Source organism: Macrotis lagotis, chromosome 1, assembly GCF_037893015.1.
Source record: "Macrotis lagotis isolate mMagLag1 chromosome 1, bilby.v1.9.chrom.fasta, whole genome shotgun sequence".
Classification (NCBI taxonomy): Eukaryota; Metazoa; Chordata; class Mammalia; order Peramelemorphia; family Peramelidae; genus Macrotis; species Macrotis lagotis.
Window position 1 is genome coordinate 870,358,554 of NC_133658.1, and position 15,026 is coordinate 870,373,579.

The 15,026-nt window shown below is 46.4% G+C and overlaps 1 protein-coding gene across 1 annotated transcript in view; it reads left to right on the plus strand.

Annotated features, from left to right (window-relative positions):
• The window catches only part of HSPG2 (heparan sulfate proteoglycan 2), a 192,367-nt gene that overhangs the window by 73,576 nt on the left and 103,765 nt on the right, over positions 1-15,026 (plus strand). The window contains exons 9-23 of the mRNA XM_074218188.1: positions 279-539; positions 666-785; positions 4,067-4,198; positions 4,411-4,555; positions 4,688-4,839; positions 6,190-6,336; positions 8,484-8,647; positions 9,758-9,937; positions 10,895-11,091; positions 12,001-12,148; positions 12,590-12,717; positions 12,955-13,041; positions 13,172-13,233; positions 13,544-13,611; positions 14,560-14,700. Coding sequence (XP_074074289.1) covers positions 279-539; positions 666-785; positions 4,067-4,198; positions 4,411-4,555; positions 4,688-4,839; positions 6,190-6,336; positions 8,484-8,647; positions 9,758-9,937; positions 10,895-11,091; positions 12,001-12,148; positions 12,590-12,717; positions 12,955-13,041; positions 13,172-13,233; positions 13,544-13,611; positions 14,560-14,700 — 2,132 coding nt within the window. The remainder of the gene's footprint in view (positions 1-278; positions 540-665; positions 786-4,066; positions 4,199-4,410; positions 4,556-4,687; positions 4,840-6,189; positions 6,337-8,483; positions 8,648-9,757; positions 9,938-10,894; positions 11,092-12,000; positions 12,149-12,589; positions 12,718-12,954; positions 13,042-13,171; positions 13,234-13,543; positions 13,612-14,559; positions 14,701-15,026) is intronic.

Below are 15,026 nucleotides of genomic sequence, written 5' to 3' on the forward strand. Positions count from 1 at the left end.
CTCAGACACTTAATAATTACCTAGCTGTGTGGCCACTTAACCCCATTTGCCTTGCAAAAAAAAAAACCTAAAAGAAAAAAAAAGAAATAGACTGGAGGAATTCTGTGGTGAAGGGTTGGTTGTTGGGAATGAGAGTAGGGCAGAAAGTACTAGGAAAGGTTGGCTAGCCAGTTGAGGTAGAGGATCATGACAAGGAAGCAGGAAGGGGGCACCAGGAGCAGGGATCCTGCTCTCTAGCCAATTCACTAATATTTCTTCCCTCTGTGATATACTTACAGAGGAATCCACTCCACCAGAACCCACAGCAGCACCTCCAAGCACCCCAGCCCCAACTATGCAACTAATACCATACACAGCACTTTCCCAAGCCCAGCTCCCAGCTAAACCAATTGGCCCAGTTGGCCCAATTGGCTCAGTTGACCTGCCCAAGCTCTGTGGACACCATGAGGCTTCATGTACCAGTGGACAGTGCATCCCTAAAAATTATATCTGTGATGGGAAAGAAGACTGTAAAGATGGCAGTGATGAAGAGAACTGTGGTAAGTCAGGAGAGAAAATGAGGGGTAGGTGGCCCCAGGCCTCTCTCTTCTCCTCACAATCCAATTAGAAGGTTTTGGGGGAGTGGGGAGATCACTGGCAGAACCCCTTGGTTTTTGTCCTTCCAGAACTCTCCTTGCCCTGTGAACCCAATGAATTCCAGTGCCGGAATAAACACTGTGCCCTCAAGCTGTGGCGATGTGATGGGGACTTTGACTGTGAAGATCATTCTGATGAGGAAAACTGCCGTGAGTCTTCAACTACCTAAGTTGTCCCCTTCTCTTTACCAAGTTGGTCTAGGAAGAGTCTACAAAGTACCTCCTAAATTGAGGGAGGAAGAGAGCTTTTGGTTTTATGTAGGCCAGGCTCCCTCTTAGTCCCACTAAGTCATGGTGTGAGCTAATCCAATATCATCATTTGCAATGCCCAAATCTTTTCTACTTAGCTTGGACATGGAAGAGCTGGAACCCCTGAGAATAGACAATATGAAGTCATAGAACTAAAAGGGTCCCTTGATCATAGGAGGTTGGAGCTGGGACAACCCTTAGAACACAAAATAGAAGAGCTGGGAGGTTTCTTAGAACACAGGATGGCAGAGGGGGGTGGCTGGGACTAGGAAGGAACTGAAAATACTGGAAGTTAAAGCTTGGAGAACATTTCAAACATAGAATTTTAGGAGCCAAAATGTTACCTGATAGAAATGCTAGAACAGAAGGATTAGGATCCAGGATGATAGAACTGGGAGAGGCTTTAGAGATCATCTAATCCCATGCTCACATTTTGCAGATGGGAAACTAACTTAGAGAGGGGCAGCCTTGAGTTCCCCAAGGTCATGCAATATGGATCCAGTATTCCATGCTGCCTCCCCAACCAGATGGTCTAAACAATTGAAAGGCATTCCTCAAGAGGGGAAACCCATCCAGCTTCTGCATCCGACTTTTGCTACCTCCTCTTCCTCCTTCCCCTCAGAGCCCAGCATCAGGGAGGGAGGGACAGGGAGAGAGAGAGAGAGACAGAGAGACAGAGAGACAGAGAGAAGGAGAGAGAGAGAGAGAGAGATACCATCCAAGCTGAGCAGCACTGTCCTCTCTTTCCAATCCTATGACCTGGCTAACTCACACTTGCCTTGGGAACTTGGGAGAAAAATGAAGTATTTTGGCTCCAGAAAGCTTCCCTTGGAATCCCCTGCCTGGCCAGAAGCAACAACAGCCATGATCACTTTGGGCAGAGGCTTAGTGTGTATCAAGAAGGAGGTGACAGAGTCAGGAAGGCCTTGAAGGGAGAATGAAGACAGAGTTTATCATCAACTTTTTCCCTGCACCAATGACATTTTTCTGGGGCAAAATGTGTATATGAGAGCAAGAGACTGTGGGACTATTCCATGTTTGTTTGCAATAGTGGGATTCAAATAAATTAACAACCGGCTCACCAAACATCAAATTAGGTATCGGTTCTGCCGAACTGGTGCAAACCAGTTGAATCCCATCTCTGCTTGTGTATCTAAGACTGTGATTTTGTGTGACTGTGGTATTGTCATGTTGTATATCTGTGTGGTTATGTGTAACTATGACATTGTTTTGTTGTGTTCCTGTGTGATGCCTATCTGAGATGGATTGATGTAACTGTGGCAATATCATGTTGTATGTCTGAGACTATATCGCTATGTGTTGTCAGATTGATTTGTATGACTGTGACATTGTTGTGTTGGGTGGTTGTGTGTAATTAACTCTAATAATATGCTTTGTGTCTAAGATTATGATTGTGTGTGACTGACATTATCATATTGTGTGTGAATATGTAGTTGAGTATTATCATGTATGACTGAGACTGATTTCATGACTATTACATTGCCACATTGTATGTCTGAGACTTGTGTATTACTGACATTGTCATGTGCGACTGAGACTATCAGTGGTGTCTGTGATATTGTTATGTTGTCTGAGACTGTCATTGTGTGTGACTGTGGCATTATTATATTGTGTGTCTGAGATTGTACAGTTGTGTGTAATTAATTGTGATATTGTTATGTTGTGCATCTGAGATTATGATTGCGTGACTGACATTATCTTGTTGTGTGTGAGACTAGGGTTGTGTATTGTCATGTATTTCTAAGACTGATTTTATGACAATGACATTGTTGTGCTGTGTGTCTGAGACTGTGATTTTTGTGTATCCTTGATATGGTCATATTATGTGTCTGAGATGGCACAGCTATGTGTGACTGATATTATCATGTGTGATTGAGACCTTGTGTGACTATGACATTGTCATATTGTATATCTGAGATTGTGTGGTTGTATGTATGTGACTGGCTGTGCTATATCCTGTCATGTTGTATGCCTGAAACTATGACTGTGTGTGACTGTACCATGATTGTATCTAACTGTGACATTCTTGGAGACATTCTGGGATACATTTTATCCAAGACACCAGGAGAGATACAAAGTTAATTTGAAGCATTTGCTTATGGATGTAGAGGTCAGAGAACATCGAGGTTCTTCTCCTTGTAGAACTTACCAGTCAATTCATCAATCAACAGCCATTGATTAGGTACCTACTTTTTGTGAACTGTGATTATTAAAGGGACAAAATATGTAGATCACCTCCCAGTTATTCTGTCTATTTTTCCTACGTTCATAGTTGTCCATATTAGACAGGGTAGGGATTGTCTTTTGCCTCCCTTTGTATCCCCAGAACTTAGCACAACCCTGGGACACAGTAGGTGCTTAATAATTGCATATTTATTGACCAGCTGATATTATTACATTAGAGTCTGTTGAGCAAAGTGTTATGGGAGGCTTCAGGAAAGTGAAAATAGAGTGAGGGAAGGCCAGGTCGGTTTGGCAGCACCAGCCTAGGAAGGGTCTTCAGTGTGGGGAAGAGGGTTTGAGTTGGAGTAGACAATTTCTTGATTGGAGGAATGGCATGTCTAGATCTCTGCAGGAGGAAGTTAGTCTGGCAAAGGAATGTGGCTGGAATCATTTGCTGAGGTATTGGATTGAATGGTTATTGAGGTCTCTTCCAGCCCTCAAATTCTCTGATTCTTGGGCCTGAGAAAAATAAGTAAACAGAGTCAGAGACAGACCGGGGGGGGGGGGGGGGAGACAGAGAGAGACAGAGACAGAGAGAAGGAGAGAGATATACCCAGAGGAAGGGAGAAAGAGAAAGTCAGAAAGTTAGAAAGACTGGGGGGTGGGGTGGGAGGGAGGGATGGAAAGACAACAGACAGACAGGGAGAAAGAGAGTTGTGTCAGAGACACTTTTGACCTAAGTTAAGTATGTCTGTGTGACCTGTTGTTAGAGATTGTGTGACCTGGACTGAATGTAACTCTGTGTGTGTGTGTGTGTGTGTGTGTGTGTGTGTGTGTGTGTGTGTGTGTGACATTATGTGATATGATGCACGTGACCTTTTTTAATATGATATACGATATGATGTATGTGAAAACCTCTGGGTATGTTTGTCTATGAAAGAAATTGCCATTGTGGGTGACCTCCCCTGTGTTCATAAGTCCTGTCTGTGCATTTCCAGCCCCCAAGCTCCCAGGGGAGGTATGTGGACCAACTGAGTTTCGCTGCGTCTCCACCAACACCTGCATCCCCTCCAGTTTCCACTGTGATGATGAAAGTGACTGCCCAGATCGTTCAGACGAGTTTGGCTGCAGTGAGCATGGCGGGAAGGGAGGGCATGAAGAAAAGGGTCCTAAAATCATGGACTTCCCTTTGGGGGAATCTCCACTCCACTGCCCCACTCTGGGTCCCCATTTATCTGCCTGTCTGGTGAATTTTCCTATGCCCCCTTTTTTTGCCCTTTGTGCCTTTTCCTCCTCTCCCTCTACATTTAGTTCCCTTCCCCCTTTGCCTGTGTGCCTACAGTGCCCCCCCAGGTGGTGACCCCACCCCAGGAGTCAATTCAAGTGTCCCGAGGCCAGACAGTGACCTTCACCTGCGTGGCCATTGGGGTACCCACCCCCATCATTAACTGGAGGCTCAATTGGGGCCATATCCCCTCTCATCCCAGGTACAATGAGAATTTAGTCAAGGCTTCTTGCCAAGGGCCAAGGGCTGGGGGGAAGGGTAATTTGAAGGGGAGGGGTCCCTGGTCCCAGAAGGCTCTGGGCTCATTTTTGTGCTCCTCTGTACCATGATCCAGGGTGAAAGTGACCAGTGAGCGTGGCCGGGGTACCCTGACCATCCAGGACGTGAAGGAAGCTGACCAAGGAGCTTACACTTGTGAGGCCATGAACTCACGGGGCATGGTGTTTGGCATCCCAGACGGTGTCCTGGAACTCATCCCCCAGAGAGGTAGGAAGTGGGCAGAGGACAAAGAGCAACTTTGGATGACATCCAAGAGCTCTGGTGCTGGGAGGGCCTCTGACAACTCAGCTCCCAGAGTGACGTGGATGGAGTAGGGGAGAACCCTAGCCAGTGCCAGCTGGGATGGCTGGCAACCCACAAGGAAATGCCCAGGGAGAGGGTGTAGGGAAAGCTACCATCCCTATTCTGCTACAATGTATAACACACTGGCAGAAAGGAATCTCCCTCCTCAGGGCTCTTATGAAGGAAAAGCTGTGCTGGGATGGTGGGAAGGGAGTTGCAGTTGGAGGCAAAAGACTGAGATTTGAATCTGAACTGATGCTATGTAACTCTGGGCAAGTCACTTCCTTGGAGTCTCCATTTTCTCATCGGTAAATTGGGAATAATTATACCTATACTTGCATTATCTCCCTCCCACAGAGTTACTGTGAGGAAGGTGCTTTGCAAACCTTAACAGGCTATAGACATGGGAAATTTGATTGCCCCTTAGACTGCCCCTCCCCAGGACAGAAAAATGTTCCTGAGAAAAAGACCCTTAAGGTACAGAAAGAATTTTCCTTAGAACTGCTTTGTGAGATTGGTAATACAGGTAGTGCTTATTATCATTCCCATTTTACAGATGATGGCACTGAGGCTCAGAGGAGTCATAGGATTGTAGACTTAGAACTGAAAAGAACCTGAGGTCTTCTAGTCCAACCCCTTTGACTCAAAAGCCAGTGTTCTTTCCATAGTCTCCCCCTGTTCCTAACAGGTCTCCCTATCTTTTCATGTACATGCCAAGTTCCCTCCCACTTCTGCACCTTTGCTCATGCTGCCCCCCACCCCACCCCGATAGCATCCTCTCTCATCCTTTCCACCCAACTAACTGCTCGAAATCCTTCCCTTCCTTTAAGGCCTGTCATGAAGTAAGCTGCCCTAGACCACCAAACTAGTAGTAGATGGTTTACATTTACCTTAATATTTTAAAATATTATCAAGAGCTTTCTATGTATTACCTCATTTGAAAGCAATTGTCAGCACTGGGATTTTGAACCAGTCCTCTGCCTCCTCTCAGGAAAAAGGACAATTCTTTATTGCAGAACTAGGGCAGACTGAAAATAAATCTGACTTTGGAGGCATTGGATTCTAATCCTAACTTTGCCCCTTCCTTCCTTTGTTACTTTGGGCTAATCTTTTTCCTGCTCTGGGCCCATTCATTTCTCCCTCAATAAAATGAAGCTCCATGGGCCCTCTTAGAGATGAGACTGTCCCATGGAAGAACCACCCCCACCTTTCTGGCCCATGAAATTGGAGTGTGGGGGACAACCTGTCCTGATGCTGATTCCATCTGCTCCACAGGTCCATGCCCTGATGGACATTTCTACCAGGAGGACAGTGCCACATGCCTGCCATGCTTTTGCTTTGGCATCACCAATCTTTGCCAGAGCAGCAGTCGCTACCGAGACGTGATCCAGTTACGATTTGACAGACCCAATGACTTCAAAGGTAAAGGGGGGAGGGTGGATCCAGGCTGGCATGGAGGCAAGAACCCAAACCAGGGGCCGCCTCAGGGTGGAAGGTATGGGTAATATTTCAGGTTTCAAAGAGGGAAATGCTATGTTGGGAGAAATGAAAATAGACATCATTCGTTCCGCAGACATAAAGTGCCTACTGACTGTGAATAGTTGGATAGATTATGGACTGGGTGTGAGTAGGGGAAATTCAAAGCTTATAATGCCAGGTCACTGATCTCATAGAACTAACAGTCTGATGGCCTTAGGAAATGTTAACCCAGGTAATATAGCAAAACAGCAAGATGTAGTGGTCAGGAGACTTAGACTTAGAACTGAAAGGAACCTCAGAGGTCTTCTAGTCCAACCCCTTTGACTCAAAAGCTAGCAAAGACTTGGGGGAACACAAGGACTCTGTCTTCATTTATGGAAGAAGTTGCCATATGGAAGCACTCCTCTGAAGCTCACTCCCTGCAACCTTGAACAAGGCATATCAACTCTGGATGCCTCAGTTTCCTCATCTCTAGATTAATGACCACTGGATCCCTTTCCAGGGCAGCCTGGTGTTGTAGTAGATAGAGCATCAGGCTTGGAATCAGGAAAACTTCTCTGAATGAGTCCAAATCCATCCTCAAACTCTTACTAGCTGTGTGAGCCTGGGCAAGTCACCTGATCCTTTTTGCCTCAGTTTCCTCATCTGTAAAATGAGCTAGGAAGGAAGAGACAAACTTACTAGCTGAGTGAGCCTAGGCAAGCCACTTGACCCTATTTGCCTCAGTTTCCTTACCTGTAAAATGAGCTAGGAAGGAAAAAGCTGGGTGAGCCTGGGCAAGTCACTTTATCCTATTTGCCTCAGTTTCCTCATCTGTAAAATGAGCTAGGAGGGAAAAGGCAAATTCCTCCAGTATCTCTGCCAAGAAAATCCCAAATGGATTCATGAAGAGTTAGATCTGACTGAAAACACAGGTCTAAATCTAGGGTCCTCTAATTGAGTAACTGTTTCCTAGGGTTGTTTGTGGGTCTGAGATCACTTGACTAGACTCCTAGATCTTAAATTGGAGGGACCCCCAGAGGCTGTCTAGTATGATGCCTACTTAAAGCAGTTGTCCCTCCCTAAAGTAGGCATCCAGTCTTACCTCGAAAACACCAGAGACACAGAACCCTTGAACCACAGAACTGAGGCTTCTAGTTTCTTGTTAGAGTGAGTTCTGACTTCTCTTAAATCAGAGAATCAGTGCCTTCTGGGGATTCCTTTGTAGCCCCTGCTCCTTGTTTAGACTTCAGTGGCCAAACAGGAAGAAATGTCATCTTGCTTCCATATGGCAACTTTTTCCATAAATGAAGACAGAGTCCTTGTGTTCCCCTGAGTCTTTGCTAGGACTAGACATGTTCGGCTTAGTTTGCTCTCAAAATTACTGTTTAGAAACATGAAAGCTGGAGAAATTAAGGAGGAGGAATTTCCTCCCATTTTTTAATGATGGAGGTGGGGAAGAACCAGTCCTGAAAAAGAGTTTTTGCCCAGTGTTGTTCTGCCCCCAGCCTGTTGCCTCCTTAGATATAGATTTTAGGCCCAAGCCAGAATCCTGGTAAGGGCTTAGAAGGATAACGGGATTTATTTATTAAATGCCTACTATATATCAGACCCTGAGCTGAAAATTTAAAGAAAGGCAAAAACAGTCTCTGCCCTTAGGGGGCTTCCCTTGTAATGGGGAAGATAGCATTACAGACAGAGCCAGCCTCAGAAAGGAAGGTGGCAGCTATGGGAGAAGAAGGGATGGGTCTTCAGGAAAGCCTCCCACAGAGAATGGGATTTGAGCTGAGCCTTGAGGGAAGCTAAGAGGCAGAGAATATTCCAGAATATTTCCAGCCAGGAAAACACCTGGAGTTGCCTACATAGCTGGGTCCTACAGTATGTGGAGGGGAGTGTGGGAGAGAGAGTAGGGCCTGATGTGGTGAGGGGTTTTTTTGTGCCAAAGAGAGGTTTTTCTGTTTGATCTGGGAGGAAATGGAGCCCTTGGAGATTGAATGAGTGATGATTGGGGCAAACTCTAACTTTAGGAAAATCCCTTTGGATGCCCTCAGTCAGCTGAGGGCCTAAGCAGTGGCAGATGTGAATCTCACCTCATCTCCTCTCCTTATCAGGGGTGAATGTGACAACGCCTGCCCAGCCCGGGATGCCACCACTGTCCTCCACCCAGCTCCAGGTAGACCCCCAGCTGCAGGAATTTCAACTGGTCGACCTGTCCCGCCGCTTCCTCATCCTCGAGTCCTTTTGGGCACTGCCCCAGCAGTTCCTTGGGAACAAGGTGAGGGGGCCAGGCCAGCCATTCATGGGGAGGGGAGGGACTTGTATTCCTCAGTCTACCTGCCCATTCAGTCAGATTCAGCGTGCCCTTACACCTAGGAAGGAATGGGTTGGTCCTAGATCTGAAGACACAGAAAGGGAATTGGCTATGGCCAATCACAGGAGTGTGGCATGGTGGCACTAGACCTGAGAGCCAAAAAACTTGGATTTGAGGTTAGACTGATTCAAACTGTGACTATGGGCAAGACGGCCTTTGCAATTCTCTCTTCTTTTGTACAATAAAGGGAATTAGGGCAGCTAAGTGGCAAAGTGGATAGAGTATCCACCTGAAGTCAGGAGGACCTGAATTCATATTTGACCTCCAACACTTGACTATGTCTGTGTGACCTTGGGCAAGCCTGATTAACCCCAAAACAAACAATGAAATGAATTGTTAGAGAGGAGTTAGGAATGCATTATCCTCCTTTCCATACAAAGTGAGGAGACCTTGGCTTTGGAATGGATTTGTGATTGGTTTGGGGAAACCACTTCTCTTCCTTCTCCCACTTCTTTCTTTTTTTCCCTTTACCTTAGAAGCTGTCTGAATGGTGTGGTAGGGATATATTTGGAAAATAAGATAACAGAAACAAAAGATATCAACAAAAATAAGATAATAATGAAAAATACAACAAATTTCAGGGATTGAACCCCTTGCTCTCTTAAGATACCTTCCAGTTCTAATTCAGTTCTATAAGCATTCATTAAGTGCCAACTGTATTCCAGCCACTTGTGTGATACAGAGACAAAAGTCAAAACAGACTCTGCCTTCAGTGAGTTTATAATATATTGATTCTAGATATTCATCATGGAATATGACATATTTGTTATGTCCATAGGTTCCTTAAGATAGAGACTGGGTGGGTAGACCCCGGGATTGAGGAAGCAGAGTGTTCAAGTCAGAACTTCAGAGTTGGGGTCAGTGGGCACAGAGGGATAAAGTTGGGTTTGGAGGAGTGAGGGGTTGGCTTTTCTGAGAGCCCCAATGCAATATGGTCCAACAAATCCATGGGCAAGAACCAGCACATGGGAGAAAGGAATGAAACCCATGGCCAGCTCTCACACTTACTTACAGGTGGACTCCTATGGAGGTTTTCTCCGCTACAAGATACGCTATGAGGTATCTCGAGGATTCTTGGAACCTGTGCAGAAGGTGGATGTGGTGCTGGTGGGGGGTGGTCACCGTCTCTTCTCCAGGGGACACACACCCACCCATCCTGGAGTTCTGAACCAGCGTCAGATCCGGTTCACTGAGGTGAGTGTTGGCCTATAGGGATCATGGTCATGAGTTTAAGTAAAAACTTATTTGCACAGGTTTCAGGATATAAGAAAGAATCCTATAAGAATTCTAAGTTCTAGTCCTGGTTAGAAGTTCCCTCTCTGAACCTCTGGTTCCTCACCTATAAAGTGAGGATAATAAGACCAATACTGAGATGTCAGATGGAAGTGAACAAATCCTTAAGAATCTTTAGGAGGAAGACCTTCTCACTCCACTCTGGGAATACCAAACTAGACTTGCCCTTACAGTGTAATGGAGAGAACAAACATGGAAATAACTATTATGAGGAGGGAAGAATGACAGTCTGGGAGGTGGGCTGTCTTGGGTCTTAAAGGAGAGAAGGAACCAGATGGAATCCAGTCCCAGGATGAGAACAGGCAGCAGATAGTCTAGTCTGACTGGAGAGAAAATAGCATCAGCTGGTCCATGAGCAAATGGATAAAGATGCTGTGATATGGCACCAACTGTGGTAGACCTTGAAGATTCAAAGACAAACAGAATAATTCTTGACTTGAAGGCATTAGTAAAGGGGGAGACAAGCAGTGAGGTAGCCTCAGTTTCTCCTTTTGTAAAAGGAAAGAGCTAAACTTGATGGCCCCTGTGGTCCCTTCCGGCTCTAAATCTATACATAGATGGCTGACTATGAGACATCTGCAGAGTAATTACAAGGTCAACTTGGAGATTCTTCCCAAGGAGACTGGAGCCACATTATGTGAAGGGCCTTGAATGTCAGAATAAGGTCATTATTTTACCAAAGGAAGCTTGTTGGAAATAGGAGAAATGCCCGACTACCCCAACTTGGATAAGGGCAAGGTCGTTGGAGAGTGGGAAGGAGGGAGAAGAATGGGGGAGAATGGAGAAAAGGGCTCTGGGAGAGAGCCCAGCGTGGTCCAGGGAGCTGAGTGGTCCTTTCCCTCCCATGTCTCCCTGCAGGAACATTGGGTCCATGATTCAGATCAGCCAGTGTCAAGGGCTGAGTTGCTCCAGACCCTGCAGAACCTGGAAGGCTTGCTCATCCAGACCGTGTACAACAACAAGATGGCCAGCGTAGGATTAAGCGACATTGCCATGGACACCACGGCCATTGGCCCCACCCCCCATGGACGTGTCTACAGCGTTGAGGAATGCAGGTGACACCACGAGCTGGAACGAGGTGTTGTGGGGGGAGGCTGAGGGCAGGTTCCCAGGCACCCTTGGAACCTCCTCAGGCAGAAAACGTCCTCAGTTTCTAAGATTTAGAGCAAGAAGGCCTGGTTCAAAATTACACTCTGCCACTTAATTTTCATGTGATCTTGGGTAGATAAATTTACCTCTCTGAGCTTTGGTTACCTTAGGACCAGATGATTTCAAAACTCTTTTGGCTGCACATCCTCTGAACCTACTTCATGGGACTCTTCTAAGAAATGTTACAGGGGCGGCTAGGTGGCACAGTGGATAGAGCACTGGTCCCAGAGACAGGAGGATCTGAGTTCAAATTCGGTCTCGGGCACATTATAATTACCTAGCTATGTGACCTTGGACAAGTCACTTAACCTCACTGCCTTGTAAAAACTAAAAAAAAAAAAAGAATTGCAAAGGAGAAGCTAGAAGGTACTGTAGATAGATCACCAGCCCTCGAGTAAGAAGGACTTGTATTCAAATTCGTTCTCAGATAATTACTAACTATGGGGCTCTGAAAAAGTCACCCCAATTGCCTTTAAAAACCAAAAACAAAATTGTAGAAATATGAATTGGCATCACTCTGTCACATGAAGGGTCTGAGATTTCTTCTATGTAGGGAGGAGGTGGGAACTCCTCTCCATCAAAGCAGATCTCAGGCCTCTCTTTCTGTGACTTAGTAGATAAGTCATTTGCTCAGAGTCAAGCATTTGTATCTGAGGGAGATTTGAACCCAGGCCTTCCTGACTTGAAGCTCATTTCTCTTGCTGCCATGCCATGCTATCTCTAGTTATTAATCTTTAAATAGACTGAAGAAGTTGGTTGAGATAGACCCTTTCATCTCCAAACCTATGATTCTTTGTTTTGTCCATCACCCATAGATGTCCCATTGGCTATTCAGGCCTGTCCTGTGAGAGCTGTGATACCCACTTCACCCGAGTGCCCAATGGACCTTATCTAGGTACCTGCTCTGGGTGTAATTGCCATGGCCACGCCAGCTCCTGTGATCCTGTGTATGGCCACTGTCTGGTGAGTTCTACTGTGGGCCCGGACAGACTCTGCTGTCCCCTGGGGACAGAACTAAGGAGGTGAGAGTCTGACTCTGTACAGCCCCATCAAGATTCTTGTTCAGTGTTGGGCACCTTGGTTTAGGAGGGTCTGAGGGCTGCCAGGAGACAAAGGAAGAAAACGTTCTCCCTTTGGCCCAAGAGGGAAGAACTAAGACTAGTTCTCATTATGGGAAAGGTTTATTCCCTGGGGTAGAAGAGATTTTGACTCAGGTGAAAGAACTTTATGGCATTCATAAGGTAATGAGCTGCCCATCCCTGGAAGTGTTCAAGAAGATTCAGGATGGCTTTGGGCACAGTTGGGTGTTGGACTAATTCCTTCCAGCCTGGGGAGTCTATGATTGTTCTTTGGGAGAGTTTGGGGACCTGAGTTCTGAGCCCCCCCTTTCCCCTGCCATCTCAGAACTGCCAGCATAACACAGAAGGACCTCAGTGTAACAAGTGCAAACCAGGTTTCTTTGGTGATGCCACACGTGGTACCCCCACTGCCTGCCGACCCTGCCCTTGCCCCTACATTGATGCCTCTCGAAGGTCAGTGTGCTAGGGGATGGTGAGTACACCTGACCTTGGACAATGTTCAGTTGCCATTGCTCATTTTAGTGCCTTCTCTGCCCCAGGTCCCACTATAGTATAATTTCTAGCTGTACCATACCAACTTCCATTACCCTCAGTATCCAATGCCCACCACACTGTCCCCTGCCTACCTCCCCTTGATTCCCCAACTCCTAATACACTTGAAGTCCTGTGCTAACTCTTTGATGCTGACAGGTTCTCTGACACTTGTTTCCTGGACACGGATGGCCAAGCCACATGTGATGCCTGTGCCCCTGGGTACACTGGACGCCGCTGTGAGAGGTGAGGGCAGGAGGTAGAGGGCAAGGTCCAGGTGGCATGGTTAAAGGAGAAGTGGGGGTTATGGGGTGCCCACGAAGGTCCTGGTATGAGAAACTCTGAGTATAGTTGACACAGGTTTCTCTCTCCTCAGCTGTGCCCCTGGCTACGAAGGCAACCCGATTCAACCTAATGGCAAATGCAAACCAATCACCAGTGAGTAATGCCAACCTGAAACTCTCTCTAGCCTGCTTTCATTAACCTTTGCTCCCACTCTCATCCCCAACATCCAGTGATGTCTCTCAATTTCAGCTTTCAATTGTGCCCCTTCCCTGTTTTTTTGACTTCTCATAAAACCCTAAGTTCCCCAAAGCTGCCTCCCTTACTCAACAGTCCCAACTGCTCCATAACCTGAATATTGTTAATGACCTTTGTCCATGAACTCTGCTTGCCACCATCAAGAAGATACACTGTCCCTGCCTGAGTCCTACCAACACGTGGTCCTCCCTCTACCTTATTCCCCCAGCCCAGGCAATTGTGCGCTGTGATGAGCGAGGGAGCACCGGCACTTCTGGAGAATCCTGCCTCTGCAAGGTAAGGCAGGCACCTAGGGTTGCTAGGTGGGCATTGCCCAGGATATCCCTGCCAGAGATATTTTTAAGTTTTTACCAAGTGCTTTCTTCACAACCATTGCTGAGAGCAGCAGTGTGTTATCATCCCCACTTGATGGATTATGAAACTGAGGCTTAGAAAAGAGAAGGCACTTGCCCGGGGTCACCCAGCTAATTGACCTTCAAGATTTGGATTTACAAGTCCAGAGTTCCTTCTGTTGTGTCATCTTTCTTTTAAAAAATTGTTGCTGGGGGGAAACAGCAGTGACCCTGAAGTTAGAAAGACTTCAGTTCAAATGTGACCTCAGACCCTTGATACTTACTAGCTGTATAACCCTGGGTGAGTCATTTAACCTCATTGTCTTGCAAACACCCAAAAAAGATAAATAAATTATTGTTAGATCTAATATACATCGGTCAGTCAACCAAATAGCAAGCAATTATAAAAGTGCTTGCTATATATAAAAACTATGAATACAAAGAAAGGCCAAAGCAGTCCTGGCCTTCCAGGAGAACACATTCTAATGAAGGAAATAAAATGTGAATAATTCGAACCTATGTGACATAGAGAGAGGAAATGGAAAATCAACTATAGGGGAAAATATGTCTAGAATTCATACTCCTTATATAACTTTGAGTAAGCCACCTCCTTTCTCTTGACCTCAGTTTCTCCAAGGGGGTTGGATTAGCCCTTATCTAAGGCTCCTTTGGACTTGGAATCTCATCCCCCTAGGATCCTCAGCATTCCTTCCTCCCCATCTTCCCATTCTCACCCTAATACACAGACCTACAGCTCTGGATCCAAGGGATTCTAGCTTTAGAGACTTTCTTTAAAAAGCCAAGGACTAACTCCCTTCCTGGGAGGGGGTTACTTCTCCTGTGTCTGCCCACCTTCCCTTTCTGAGTTGACAATGTGCTCTCTTCATTGTAGCCAAATGTGGTGGGCCGCCTATGCAATGAGTGTTCAGATGGCACCTTTCATCTGAGCTCCAAGAACCCAGAAGGCTGCCTCAAGTGTTTTTGCATGGGTGTGAGCCGCTACTGCACCAGCTCCTCCTGGAGCCGGGACCAGGTAGGTACCAGGGAAATGGGATGTGGGAGAAGAAGGGGCCAAGAGGTGGATACCTGCCCCTGAGGGAGCTTCAGAGACTTAGGGACCTTCACCTCCCAAAATAAACCATCCTGTCTGGAAGAAGACAGGCTTCTGGAATGATGCTGGCCTCTGATGTCTCATCGTGCCACTGAGGGCATCCTGAGTTGGCAAAGGCCACTCTAACTGAGGTCAGGTCAAGCAGGCACTACCCAGCTGAGAAGGCCTAGAGGCCTGGAGACACTTCATGGGTCTGTTGTTTGGGGACCATGAGAGACATGACCTAGTGGAAAGAGAACTAGCTGCAA